The sequence below is a fragment of the Poeciliopsis prolifica genome, unplaced genomic scaffold (genome assembly GCF_027474105.1).
Source record: "Poeciliopsis prolifica strain line A6 unplaced genomic scaffold, Auburn_PproV2 SCAFFOLD008, whole genome shotgun sequence".
In the NCBI taxonomy this organism is placed as follows: domain Eukaryota; kingdom Metazoa; phylum Chordata; class Actinopteri; order Cyprinodontiformes; family Poeciliidae; genus Poeciliopsis; species Poeciliopsis prolifica.
The window spans coordinates 100689-113585 of NW_026562383.1; the positions used below are offsets into that span (position 1 = coordinate 100689).

The following is a 12897-nucleotide window of genomic DNA, read 5'->3' on the forward strand; positions in this document are numbered from 1 at the left end:
CAGATGTTAATTCTTTTACTACACAATTTTACAGTGGTTTGTGATACACAGAGACGATCACAACAGATATTTACTGTGTGGCTACAAGAGCTTCTTCTAATCATGCATCTATGAAAAAGCTAGTCTATAGATAAATAGACATTATCTTGGTAAGAATTATAAAAGAGCTTCATTTAGTCATCAAAATATTGATGATTAATAGAAAATAACAGCGAATACTTATTTTCCAGAGCTTGCTTGGGATTTTTGTCCAAATCTTGTTTTTTTTCTGTTTGAACAGGAAGCAGCAAAACAGATTTTGGGCATGATTTCAGAAGATTCTTTCGACATTTGCATGCTTGTTCTGATGTTATGCTCAGTGGCGGAACTGCAGCTGAATTAAAATCACTGCTGACATGCAAGAAAAAAAAGCATGAACAGCACAGTCACCACTGCAGGCATACAGAAACTGGGAGGACCCACATTGTTAAAAATAGAGGCGTAGGGTGGGAGGTGATTTGATCCAGTGTGACATGGTCTTCCAGAGATGTCAGAGCTCATTCTGATGTTAGCATACTGCACATTAAGGCCATACCTCAGATGACTTGGCTAACAGAGGGCTGAGATTTGTTGAAGACCACAAGTGGGAGTCTTTGGATTAGTGTGATACAATCACCTCTCCAGACACTAAATCAGATCCAACATTATTAGGAAAAATACCAATGTGCCAAGCTAACTCTGGCTTCAGTCGTAAACTTTTCTACAGGGAATGATGGCTGAAGAAAATCTCAGTAAATACCAGTGTCAACTTGTCTGCCTCAGTTAAGCTAGTTTATATTTGGCTGAAAGTTGAGGCACTGCAAACCTTTCAGTAGACTTCACATCTCTGTATGTTGTCATGATGCATCATTCTGCACTGTGTCCTGCTACGCTTTAAAATTTCAAAGATCATCAGACTGAACAGAGTTTTATTCAGGCTTTGATGCCAGTATGCCAATAAAATGACTTGATCGGCTCAGGGTTTTGTTTTTTTTAACTCACCCCATGAGGACAGCCAGTGCAGCAGTATTGCTTAGTTTAAAAACTTCATTTACAAGCGTATATTTTAATCACATAATCTGCATTCGGAGAACATAAGAAATATTTTTGGATGATTCAGACAATCTAAAGCCTTTAAGGTCGGTATAACAAAACAAGTCTCACAAAAGCCAGTCACTGCTGCCGTCTTCCAAGGCAACAGTTATTTTGCCTTGCATTTTGCAATAAATGGCAACATTATACAATGTAACCATTTATTTTCCAAATCAATGTTATACTAAAGGGAAGAGCACTTTCTGCTGGTGGTTTAGGTTGCCTTAGACTACTTTATTTGTTCACACTGTAGCATCATATCTCAGTAGCATGACTTTGGTTGGATGTTTCAAGCTCATATAATTGATTGCTAAAGTATATTCAGACAAATGTGGCTGAATATAGAATTCATAAGCTTAATAAGTAGTATTGGTTTTTGTAACCACATACTCAAACTTTATTTCTTTAAATATAACATAACATATAACTTTTATAAAGAATATTTTTTTTATGTATTTGTTAAAGCCGTCACCGTGTTGTGACATTTTGTTATGAGACAGATAATCTGTGAAAGGCTCGATCTCCTCCACTTCCTTCTTGAGTTATTATTGTCCACCGAAGACAATAATAATTTGTTTTTGTTTTTTCCCGACCAAAAACAACCAATGAGAGGCACAGGGAGGGGCATAATACTGTCCCCCAACCTCATTTACTTTGTGCTAATAGCTAATGACAACTTACACTGCAGCAAAACCATTTACCTGCTGTTAATGGTGCAATGGCTAGTCTGAACTTTCACAACAAGATGTACTGACAGGAAAAAGCTGTAGTGGCAGCAGAGAGCAAATATAAAGTGTGACTTAGAAGTGCTTTGGATATGTTGCAATTCTGATGGCAACAAGAGAACCTTCCTGCCCACATACCACCATCCACAATGATTCCTTGAAGATACTTGGATATATGAATTATGATAACATTAAAATTTCCTTTGAAATTACCAAATATTTTTTAATTGAATTGAATAAAACATTAAATGACTTCTGATTTTCAAATACTGCTGGGCCACTTTAATGCAATTTCACCACCCAAACTACTCAGGTAAAATCCTGCCCCTTGTCCTACATTTGGTCAGCTGGTCAGAGATTCTGAGCTCTCTGCAACTTAGCAATGACTACTAGCTCAAGGTTTAGACTCTATTGAAGTTAAAAATTTGACCAAATTGATAATAATATCCCATATTTAATACTCATGTTCAAAGCTACGAAGCGTTAAATTGCCTGCACTGTAAACAACCATCCTCCACATTGAGAGAGAAGTACTGATCCAAATGAGGCTGTTAATGTGAAAGGTGTAGTATTAGGTTTTCCTGGCAAATAGTGCCATTTTGTAGCTTAACCAAGTAACTATGTTACCTTCAGTTGTTATACAAGGCTACATATGTCAAATATGACTTAAAAGAAATTTGTCTTACTGATTAAAATTGTGCATCTGTCTCTTTAAGAACTCCTGCTCTTTCTGAAACTCCGCCTTCAGTAAGTCATCACAACCTGGCTCCTCTGTTTACCCTTTAACAATGTTTTTACTGGCTTTTCACTGAGAAGAAGCTCCTATAATGAGCTCAGCTGATGCACAGTTTCTACAAGTGTCTGCTAATTGCTACTGGCTAGTCTGAGGGAGCTGAGTGGGGGAGCTTCACTCATGCATTTTGGACAGCTAAATGGTTGCCATTGGAGGTCAAAGGATGTCTCAAAATATGCATAAAATACTCAAGGGAACACTCCAAGTATGTTTCTGATGAGAGAATAATATTACAGCGTGATGGTGGCGAAGACAGTAGGAGTTCACCCTGCAATCAGTGGCTCTCTGGTTTGATTCCAGGACTGCTGCCCTCATCATTTGTGTCTGTGAACAAGACACTGCACCCACTTTCCTTCACTTCCTCCACTGCAGCTACTGGCAGACTACAATTTTAAAACAGTCCAAAAAACCAATGTCATTGTTGGTGACTTCTCTTTCTGTTCTGCCCAGGATGAAATTCCACTGGAGGAATTCAAGTGAATGGGAGAAAGAAAAAACTGTGATGCAAGATTTGAATCCAGCAGAATAGTGCAGAAAGGTGGTGGTCAGGCTACACCCAACACAACTGCAGATTGAAAGTAGCCAAGACACAGTGTTTCAAAATGAAAGGAGCATTTTAGATGTATCAGAACTGATTAAAAAAAATTATTGGATGTAATCTAGGTAAAAGAACAAAAGTGACAAAGAAAGCAGGAGTTTAATAATCCCCCATCTTGAAGTTCATACCAGCTTTCTTGTTGCAGCATATAGAATTAAAAAGTTTGTCAGAATTTAACACAAAATGTAACAGTGAAACGCTCATTAGAAAAACAGCAAGAAAACTGTGGAAGTCCCTAAGGCTTGTCTCTGCTACCATCTGCTGTCCAGAAAAAGCCATCACATGCTGATTTTCCCAACTTAGCTGTCTTGTTTCTTCCACAGTGAACTGGAGGACTTCGTGGAGAGCTTGGAAAGCTCCTCTTCTGTCCATGGTCAGCCATCCTTCACCCTCAGAGATGTGGAGGAGGGAGCAGTTAGCCTGTGGAGGCTTGGAGAGGCTCTGGCTGTCCTCAAAGGTTGATCAGTTCCACTGAAACCACACATCACTTCATTTGGCCAACAAATCAAAGTTTGAGTTTTCCATGTAAATTCAGCCACTGCTTGGCATATTTTATGTTACATTTGGTGGTAAAATGGTACTAACAGAGATACTTCAAAATATTATTGATATAATTCTAAGCTTAAAAAATACAGGTACAATGTGTTTTGTTTTTCTTCTCTAGTCACAGTTGATGTCTCATGTTTCTGTGTGTGTGTTTGGTCTCTCTGCCAGGAGAATTCCCAGTGCTGCAGGCAAAAATGCGCTCAGTGCTGAGGCTGGAAGTGGAAGCAGTGCGCTTCCTGAAAGAAGAACCTCACATGATGGACTCCATGTTGAAAAGGGTCAAAGTGCTGACTGAATCTTTTAGCTCTCTCCGCAGGTATTGAGCAACATTTTCTGTGGTAAAGCTATTCTGTTCTGAAAAAAGTTGACTTTCCCTCTTTTGTCATTTGCTTTGAATAGACTTGTGTCCAATTCAGCACCCTCAGCAAGATCCATTCAAGTGGAGCCTCTGAAAGTACATAACCAGGAAACACCAACGACTCAGACCGCACACAGTTCACCCAAACCACAGTCTCGGCACTCAGTCAAAGCACCCAGGAGCCAGGCTGAGGACAATTCAGGAGCCTCAGGCTCCCCCAGCAGAATGAAGAGCACAATCACCTCCAATCAACACAACAGCTCTCCACCGACTACCAGTAATGGACTGGATTTGATCAGTGTAGTCAAGGTATCATAAAAAATATGGGCTTCACTACAAATACTGTCGCAGGTCAAACAGTTTATGATCCTTTTAGTTTCCTGTTTATATTTTGTTATTCTGCAAGTTTATACCAAGGACGGGGTAGGCGGAAAATGACACCACAATATACTTTTTAAATAAGTCGATAATATCACAGATGATAGACTAATCTTTCTGAAATCAGCTACCAAATGGAAATTAAAATACTTAAATACACAAATGAAACAAACTGTTGCTATTTAACCTAACATTAGTTTTACAAGATGCTAAAAAGTGTTACCTCCTCATAAACATTATGTACGAAACTAAGAATCTTGCTCGTACACAATGTTGTTTGAATACAAAAGGAAATCTTCCGTTTAGGTTTAAGGTTAGCTAGTGAATGTGTGTGTGAATGTATGATGCACTTTGCTTTGGAGACTGATAACACTCTCACTTCATATTTCTGTTCATCTCCCAGAGTTACCCTGTTCTCTTTCATCTACAGAATACACACAGACCAACTCCAGAGGGCAGTATGTGTGTAGACATCAGGAGCATAAACCAGTCCAGTACCACCAACGACCCCCAGCAGGAGAGTAATGATCCCAGTCATAGCCAGTCAGTCCACCTTCAGGAGACACCAAACACTAATATAAAATCTATAGTGGATGTGCCAGAGTGCACTGCCTCAGGAATGAAGTCTCCCTCCGCATTAACGCCACAGCAAAACACTCCTGTGGAATTGATACATGGAGGTAGGCCTGTAGAATCACCTCAGACTGCTCTCCTTCTGATGATGATTTGCTTCTACTTTTTGATTGCTTAAATGCTTGCTTTAATTTCAAAGTGCTTGCCAGTTCAAGAGGTAGTGAAATGTGTACTGAGGACATGCTAAAGCAGACGGGTTTTTCCCTCAGTCCATCTAAATAAGAAGGCTGAGGGGTCAGCTATGTTTATAGCAGAGACTAAATTTCGTGATTTCCCCAAGCATACTTATTTACTATCACAAATTATCCTAAATTATCTTAAAAAATATTTGTTTCATTTTCCAGAATATCTTTTTAGCTGGAAATATTTTTATAAGTATTAGACAACCTTTTAATGAACGTTTACTGTATGTTTTTGTTAACTAGCAGATATTTCTGGAACCCAGAAAGACACAACTTTAAAGAAAAGTGTTGATGTGAACTCCAGGGAGAGAAGAAGTTTAAACACAGGTAAAATTGTAAGATATATTTACTCTTTAAATATGATATCGTCTATTACTTAGCTATAATTAATGGGTTCCATAAAGATGTTTTCATTTTCATTCGCTGTATTGTGCATTATTTGGTAACAAAGACATAAACCTCATCACACTCACATCAGAGAAAGATGGAAACTGATAAGGGTCATGTGTCCCACCATTGTGCCAAAACTTTATGATCCAGTAAACACAGGAGAATATGTGGATTTAAAATAGTAACTGTTAAAGCATTCTTAAAAAGAAAATGCTTTAACATTTCTCTTGCTTTGTAGATGTTGCTGATTCACCTCCAGCAGTTTGTCCACAAGCAGAGAGCAGCAGGAGGCCACAGGCGGAGAAACCCCGCTGCTCCACCAACAAGAGGCAGGCCAGCAATTTGCCTCCACCCCCACAGAGGTCAGTGGATTGACATGCATCGGAAGACGATCCTGACAAACTATGAACCATCTGTCCTTTTTACGCATTTTATTCTTTTTGTTGTGGTTTTAATTTCCAGTATCTTTTCTTCATTTAGGTCAGGAGAACCAGTCATCATCACCTCTAGAGAGACTGATGGGATTCAGGTAGGAACAAAAACCATGAAGTGAAAGGTGAATGTTATAGTGAGTTTTGTTAATGAAACACAAAACTAACACAGTAAAATAGAAATGGTGAAGATTGGTCAGTTTTTCAACAAAACAGTAATCCATGTTTCTCTACTCTGCTTGAATGAGTTCACTGTGTCAAACTCTCTGGGTTTCTGTATGTAAAACTCCTTGTGTTTAATTTTTCTTCAAAGATGCGAGATTTTAATATTATATAAGGATAGCACAACATGGTCATTAACTAATACTATTTACTAGGATACTGTGCAAGAATAGCAAGACTCAAATGACTCAGAACCTTTTTCAAATCACACATAGTATCAAGTATTTTAGCATTGATAACCTACATTAAACAATATTAATGTAGACAAAAATTGTTCACCTTAATCCTTTTTGTGTTATATTTTCTGAATAAAACACAGATAACATTTGTGACAAGTTATCAGTCACAAATATAAGCAAGAATGTTTGGTGAATTCTTTATGGGTTAGGGTTATGGATTGTAATAAATTTGATAAAATCCCAAATTATGAATTTTTCTCTTTTAAATTTTGCCACATTCATAAGAGAATTTGAGGATTTTGCCTGTGAAAATTTGGCCAAATCCACTGAAAGCTGCTGCATTCTCATTCAGAGGATTAAGAATGACATTTTCATTGTGGAAGGCAACAAGTTAAATAAAAGCTAAAGGTCAGAGCTGAGGCATCACAAAGCACTTTTATTTAGTTTATGTGATCTGAAGTCACAATGTGCACATTTATTTTTAGATCTACTTGGCTAGAGTTGTTTCCAGTGTCTCAGATATTTTTTGCTGTTTTTATTTTTGCATTTGTTGATGCTCAGTTCCAATTTTTTTCTTGAAATTCATTGTTTTTTGCAGGGTTGTTTGTGCTACTAATTAAATGCGACCGCAATCAAACTTCGGCGTGAAGAAGGTCATAATGCAGCGCTCTGTTTATGGAAAAAATGATAGATGCCACAGTGTGTGGAAAGTTTATTCAGCAATGGGGACGAACATGAGTAAATAAATAGAAAGCACAACCAATCGCAGCAGCTTTTAGTGGAGCTTTAGCTGCAGCTTCTCTTGAGAAGTTTGTTTGGATGTGGAGTCGGACCAGGAGGTGGGATTGTGATGTGATGCACTTCACTAAATAATCATTTATTATAATCAATAATAAAGGATTATTGATATTATGTTGAATCTATTTACAGACCAAATGCCTTTTGATTCAGTTGTTTATTTCATTTACATTGTGACATTTAGTTACACATTCTTTCAAGCAGAGGGACTGGCCATCCTTCCTTTACAGGGAGGATGTGGGGAAAAGTCTGTTTGTTTCTGATTTAGATTGGTTTAATTTTTGTTTGCTAATTGTTTAAGTACATACTTTTCTGAGTGTGTCTCCGCAGCAGAGTGGAGCATATCATTATAATTAAGAGGGGTAATAAGTATTAGACAACCTTTTGGTCAGCTTTCTGACCAAAAGGTTCATCCTTTGATTGACCTTTGATTAGTTTAGTTCTAATGATTTGCATGCATGTAAATATATATTGGTGCCATTTATTGTTTTGTTAAGTTTGTTTTGTTTTTTGACAACCTCTTTACCTAGTATGAGTGTCGGAATTGCCCAGAGTATAACAGCCAGCTTCTTTGTCTCACTTACAGAATAGGTCTCGTTGTCAATGTGACCTGCAGCTCCAAATAAATTTACTTCAGCTGCATTTTCTTGCCTTGCCTCCTTTCTAAACGCAGTGCCTCCTGACTCATACTGCTTTTATCATTTCAAAACCTTCATAGTTATAAAATTCAGCTGTTATTTACATCCAGATTTACCATGTTTGGCTTCAAATAGAGCAGAATTATGTCTCACATGAATGAGATAAAAGTCAGATAAAATGTGGCAGTGGTAATCAGACTGCAGATGCTTTGAAAACTGTCAGATTGGATGTGGCTCAAATCAGATTTTGGGGAGATGAAAAAATGGGAGTTGGTCTGTTCAGATTGCTGTATGAGTGTAGCCAGAAGGCTTGATAGTCTTTGTGGATCAGACAAAAGGGGGCCGGTCAGAGGGGCTGCAACAGGACCAACTTTTCTGATAAAGCTTTTATGTAAGTTAGTAAAACCCAGGAAGCTTTGCAGCTGCTTCCTGTACTGTTCAAAACGACTCAGGCTCAGGATTTTCATTGAAACCTCACCAAGAAGCATATCTAAGAAAGTTGGAAGTGGTAAGAAAGTCCCACTTTTCTGCCTTAAGCAAAAGGCAGAGACGTTCTTCAAGAGCCTCTGGGCTTCCTGCAACAAAATATTTTCTAGTCATTTGCACAGTTTGAGTCCTGCAGTTGAGTTTGCAGTTAATGTAGGCCTAATAATGTCATGTTGGATTTTAGTTTTTTCACCCACATGCAGGCTTCAAACAACCAGCCATGAGAATTGAAGTTCAAAAGATTTATTTTACAGTCTTTAGTAAGAATGGTGAGTCCGGGTTGCCCTCTGAGCTGGAAAACGTAAGGTCGGCTTGGGTGCTGCTCGGAGAGGGGAGAGGTTTAGAAAGGAGAGGACGGCGGGATCGTGGCAGAGGAGGGAGCGAGAAGGCTTACAGTTCATCGGGGAAGGAGAGTTTCTGAGGGAGGTGGTAAAAATGGTTAGTGTGGAGGTTCCGGCAAGGTATTAGGTGCCGAGGCGGCAGGCAGATGTTTCTGGTCAATCTGTGGTCTTGCTCGGCAATAGGGCAGGTGCAGTTCCTGGCAGAATTCAAACGAGACGTCATCAATCTGTGGGAGAACACACACAACTTACGTAGTTCTTCTGTGGACCTGAGACTTAACAGAACATTAGATTTGATTCTGACCCACAAGTGGGACCATCGAGCGATGACTGGCTGCACCACCGCTCCTTAAGAATCCTGCCGCCCATTGTAGGAGATCCGCTTCAGGTGCGGTCCCACGAAGATCGTCTATTGCAAGAACACTCACACCAACTAAAATCCTAACAAATAAGGTTTATACTTTTAACATCAAGCAGCCACTAACTGAACTGTTCAGGCAGTGCTGCTGTTTCCCACATGAGACATGTAAAGATTTTTTTATTTAGTTTTTATTTAGATTTTTTTTTATTTAGTTAAGATTTTTTTATTTAGTTTATGTTATCAAAAAGGATAAATGTACTTTTTGATAACATTCCACATTATTCACTGTGGTTTTCAAGATAATGATGAATGTTTAACTGTATCATTTGCTTGATATTCAGGAATTCAATGGACACGATTCTTCACTTTGTCAAGTCAAATGGGATGTAATTCTAAGGGAAACAGACCCATATCTTTATAACTTGAGGATGAAAACCAGATTATTGTCATTTTTTCTGATTTTAGGTTGCTAAAGAAATATCAAAGGAAATCCATCTGCCAAGTGGAAATGAAAAGACACCTCCACCCGTTACCAAAATGTGGCCCTCTGACATGGCAAAATATGGACAGAGATTTACTCCTCAGTTTGAACATCCAAACGTCTCTTCTGTTAAAGCCCAGACTCCAGGTGTGGCGACAGCGCTTCACAGGGCTAAGATGACAACAGGTTTAGCCAAGATGAAGGTTCAGCAAGTGCCTTCCATAAACTGCACCTCAGTGACGAAGGTGTGGACAGGGGAAATGGAGCTGCAAACACTTCCACCCAAACACAAAGAAGATATTCTTGTTATGAACGTCTCTGATCAGTGCAAGGACGAAGCAGTTGGACATATATTCTCCTCAGCTGTGGCTAAAAAGCTTGTAATTCCTCTTAAAGAACAAAATCAAAATCCTAAACAGACAAATGGGTTTGTCAAGAAACCTCTTGATGAGAAGGCGAATGGAATGTTGGTTTCATGTTTACAAAATGAAAATGTTCATGAGGAGCGCCAGATCCAGCTGCCGCCAAGGTCAGGGCCAAAGCAGCTCTGGAGTTCTGCTCACGAACATAAAACTTCTCCATCAGTCCCCAAACCTTTCTCCTGTTTGCCTGACGTCGCCGACAGGCCAAGCAGCACGCAGCAGGAACAAGACGCAGTTTTGGAAGGATCCAGGGATCAACCGGCATGGAGAGAAGGAGGAAACCTGAGCTTCACAGCAACAGATGACAGAGCAGCTCCTCTTTCTCCACAGACTCCAGAATGTATTCATAGAATCCCCCATACACACATTAGTTCACAGCCAGGTAATATGACAGACTCTGAAGGCTCTTACATGGATTATATTCACTGTGGTTTTCAAGATAATGATGAATCTGATAAAGACTCTGTGATAGTTTTCATAGAGGATACTGAGGACTTTTATATTCCTCTGTCTACAATCCTTGAGTGTGAGGAAGAGGATGAGGAGCTTATGGCTACTAACAGGACTCTAAAGGAAGAACCAGATCTGAAATTAAAATTTCCCACTGGACATGATTCTGACATCTTAGGAAATATGAAGACTTCTCCTCAATCTGCATCATTTTGTGACTCTGTTTCTCAACTCCAAGGCCAGGATCAAACAAATATGAACATGAAAACGTGCTCCAAAAAAAAGTTTAGTATAAATTTCCCAAAAAACAAACTGACCGCCCTCAGCCAAGTAATCCGAAGAGGAAAAAATAAGAAAGGGAAACAGTTTTCTAAAATAGATGCACATGACAAAGAGCAGAAAGCAGGAACCAGACCAGTCATAGAAAGCAAACAGACCAATGAGGTGAGCATGAGCCAACAATTCCTACCAGACAACTCCTCTGACAGAGACATCACTGCAGGTACAAGCCTCTCAAAGTTGTACCCTCGGGTGGAGGAGCTCCGCAAGAACACCTTAGATTCAATGAACAATTTGGAGGAATCCATCAAGCAGCTGGAACTGGAACTCAGTGTGGAAAGCATAAATCCCTCATCTGATGACGGCGCTCAATGTAAAAGAAGAGTGAAAGAAAACAACAGCAGCTCTCCCTCCAAAAGAGCAGCCAGTCAGACCGCGAAGAGTAAAAGAGTCAGACTGCAGCCTCTGCTCAGCCCAACCAGCCAACAGGTCTGACGTTGTTCTGCAGTCACAGCTTCCTTCCTTCAGTGGGTCAGCTGGTGTGGGCTCTTCACTCTTTATTTTTTGGCTTCAACTTTAGTATTGTAAATGTCTGCTAGAGGTTGTTGTTTAGTTGAAATATTAGTTCTCTCTGAACTTCATGTCATGGGTTCTGTTATGTTTTAGTTTGCTCTTTAAAAAGCTCATTTGTTGAGCTCAGATCAAACATCTGGCAGGTTATGAAGCTACTCTCTTGCACATCCTGATTTATTTCATTAATATAAAAGAATGAATCTGCAAAACATTTCTTCTGTGTATTGTTTCCACAATATGCATCTTCAAAACTACTCTGGCTATTAACTATTCTTCTACTTATGGCTAAAATATGACTAAATATGACAAATGTTTTTAAGCCTTACACAATGACATAATTAACCAATTCCTCCAGTCTTATATTAAACACATCCTGGGGAAGTTTGGACTTTACTTTTAGAGCTTCCACAAACAAAGTCTCTATGTACGACTTCTAATAATTTCTATTTCATCCTTGTCAATCAGAGCACATAGATGTGACTTAATGTATAAAGTCATGACCTTGCTAGAGGTGATTACAAGAAAATATCCCCTCAAGGCGTTATGGTCCCCATAAACTCCCATTGTAGACAGAAATAGGTTCCCAAAAGGGTATTAAAAACCTGGAACACAAACACATGTTTGCAACCTGTGGCCAAGCGTAAAAGCAGGAAATTATTACATGAAACTTCACAACAGAAAGACACTAAATGTGTTAATCATTTAGATTTATTTGTCCTGTTATTAGGCTGGAAACTGTGCAAATATCAACATCCTGTGTATGAAAGTCTAGACATAATCTTATTGAAAAAGTTGTATATTCTTCTTCTTATTAAGATCTTAAAGTATGAAATGAAAGGAAATCTTAAAAAAATAGATATTTACAATATATTTTTTCAAAAGTAATATTTGTGGCTCAAAACCTATTTTATTAAACAGGACTCAGAGCAAAAATTGATTTTTGGATTGTAAATGTTGCAGACCATTGTTCTAGTAGAAAGAATGTCCCAAAACTTCAGAGTTAACAGACAGGCTGCTTGGATTTATTGAGAAGATGACCCAAGTTTGGAAGGGTGGCAGGTGACTAAGATTTGTTTTTCTGTCTGTTTGCTAGAGCTCCAACACATCTACTGAGCAGCCCCACAACAAGCTACAGCACCCCCCCTGTGGGTCACCTGAGGGAAGAGCAGAAGTTCTGCAACAGCCCAACAAAAGCAGGTAGCTGGCTGAGCTGAACATATATATATGTATAGATAGATATATAAAACTGGAGTTTGCACAGGGGCATCTTGTGAGTTCTTTCATTTTCTTTAGAGAAAGCATTTAGCCAGAAGGAAAGTAAACGCTTTGGTTAAATTCAAAAGCGTTTCAGTTTAAAATGATTGGTATTCTAACCTGTTATGATAGAAAGTCTTATCAGTGGAAATCCCAGAGCAGTGTGGTGTTTAGTATTTTATTTTAGGTATTTAGACATTGAATGTGTTGCTGTTTGCAGTCAGTGTTTCTGAAGTACATTAAGCAGACATTAGTAGCTCTAGATCTTT

The 12897-nt window shown here is 38.8% G+C and overlaps 1 protein-coding gene across 4 annotated transcripts in view; it reads left to right on the top strand.

Annotated features, from left to right (window-relative positions):
• Nucleotides 1-12897, top strand: part of si:ch211-207d6.2 (sickle tail protein homolog) — a 37187-nt gene that overhangs the window by 22193 nt on the left and 2097 nt on the right. For 3 of the 4 annotated variants that reach the window (XM_055032958.1, XM_055032956.1, XM_055032957.1), the window contains exons 13-21: nucleotides 3550-3683; nucleotides 3941-4088; nucleotides 4172-4439; nucleotides 4939-5188; nucleotides 5567-5650; nucleotides 5952-6075; nucleotides 6194-6242; nucleotides 9635-11290; nucleotides 12468-12571. In XM_055032958.1, the coding sequence (XP_054888933.1) occupies nucleotides 3550-3683; nucleotides 3941-4088; nucleotides 4172-4439; nucleotides 4939-5188; nucleotides 5567-5650; nucleotides 5952-6075; nucleotides 6194-6242; nucleotides 9635-11290; nucleotides 12468-12571 (2817 nt within the window). The remainder of the gene's footprint in view (nucleotides 1-3549; nucleotides 3684-3940; nucleotides 4089-4171; nucleotides 4440-4938; nucleotides 5189-5566; nucleotides 5651-5951; nucleotides 6076-6193; nucleotides 6243-9634; nucleotides 11291-12467; nucleotides 12572-12897) is intronic. The other variant, XM_055032959.1, reaches the window with a different exon arrangement.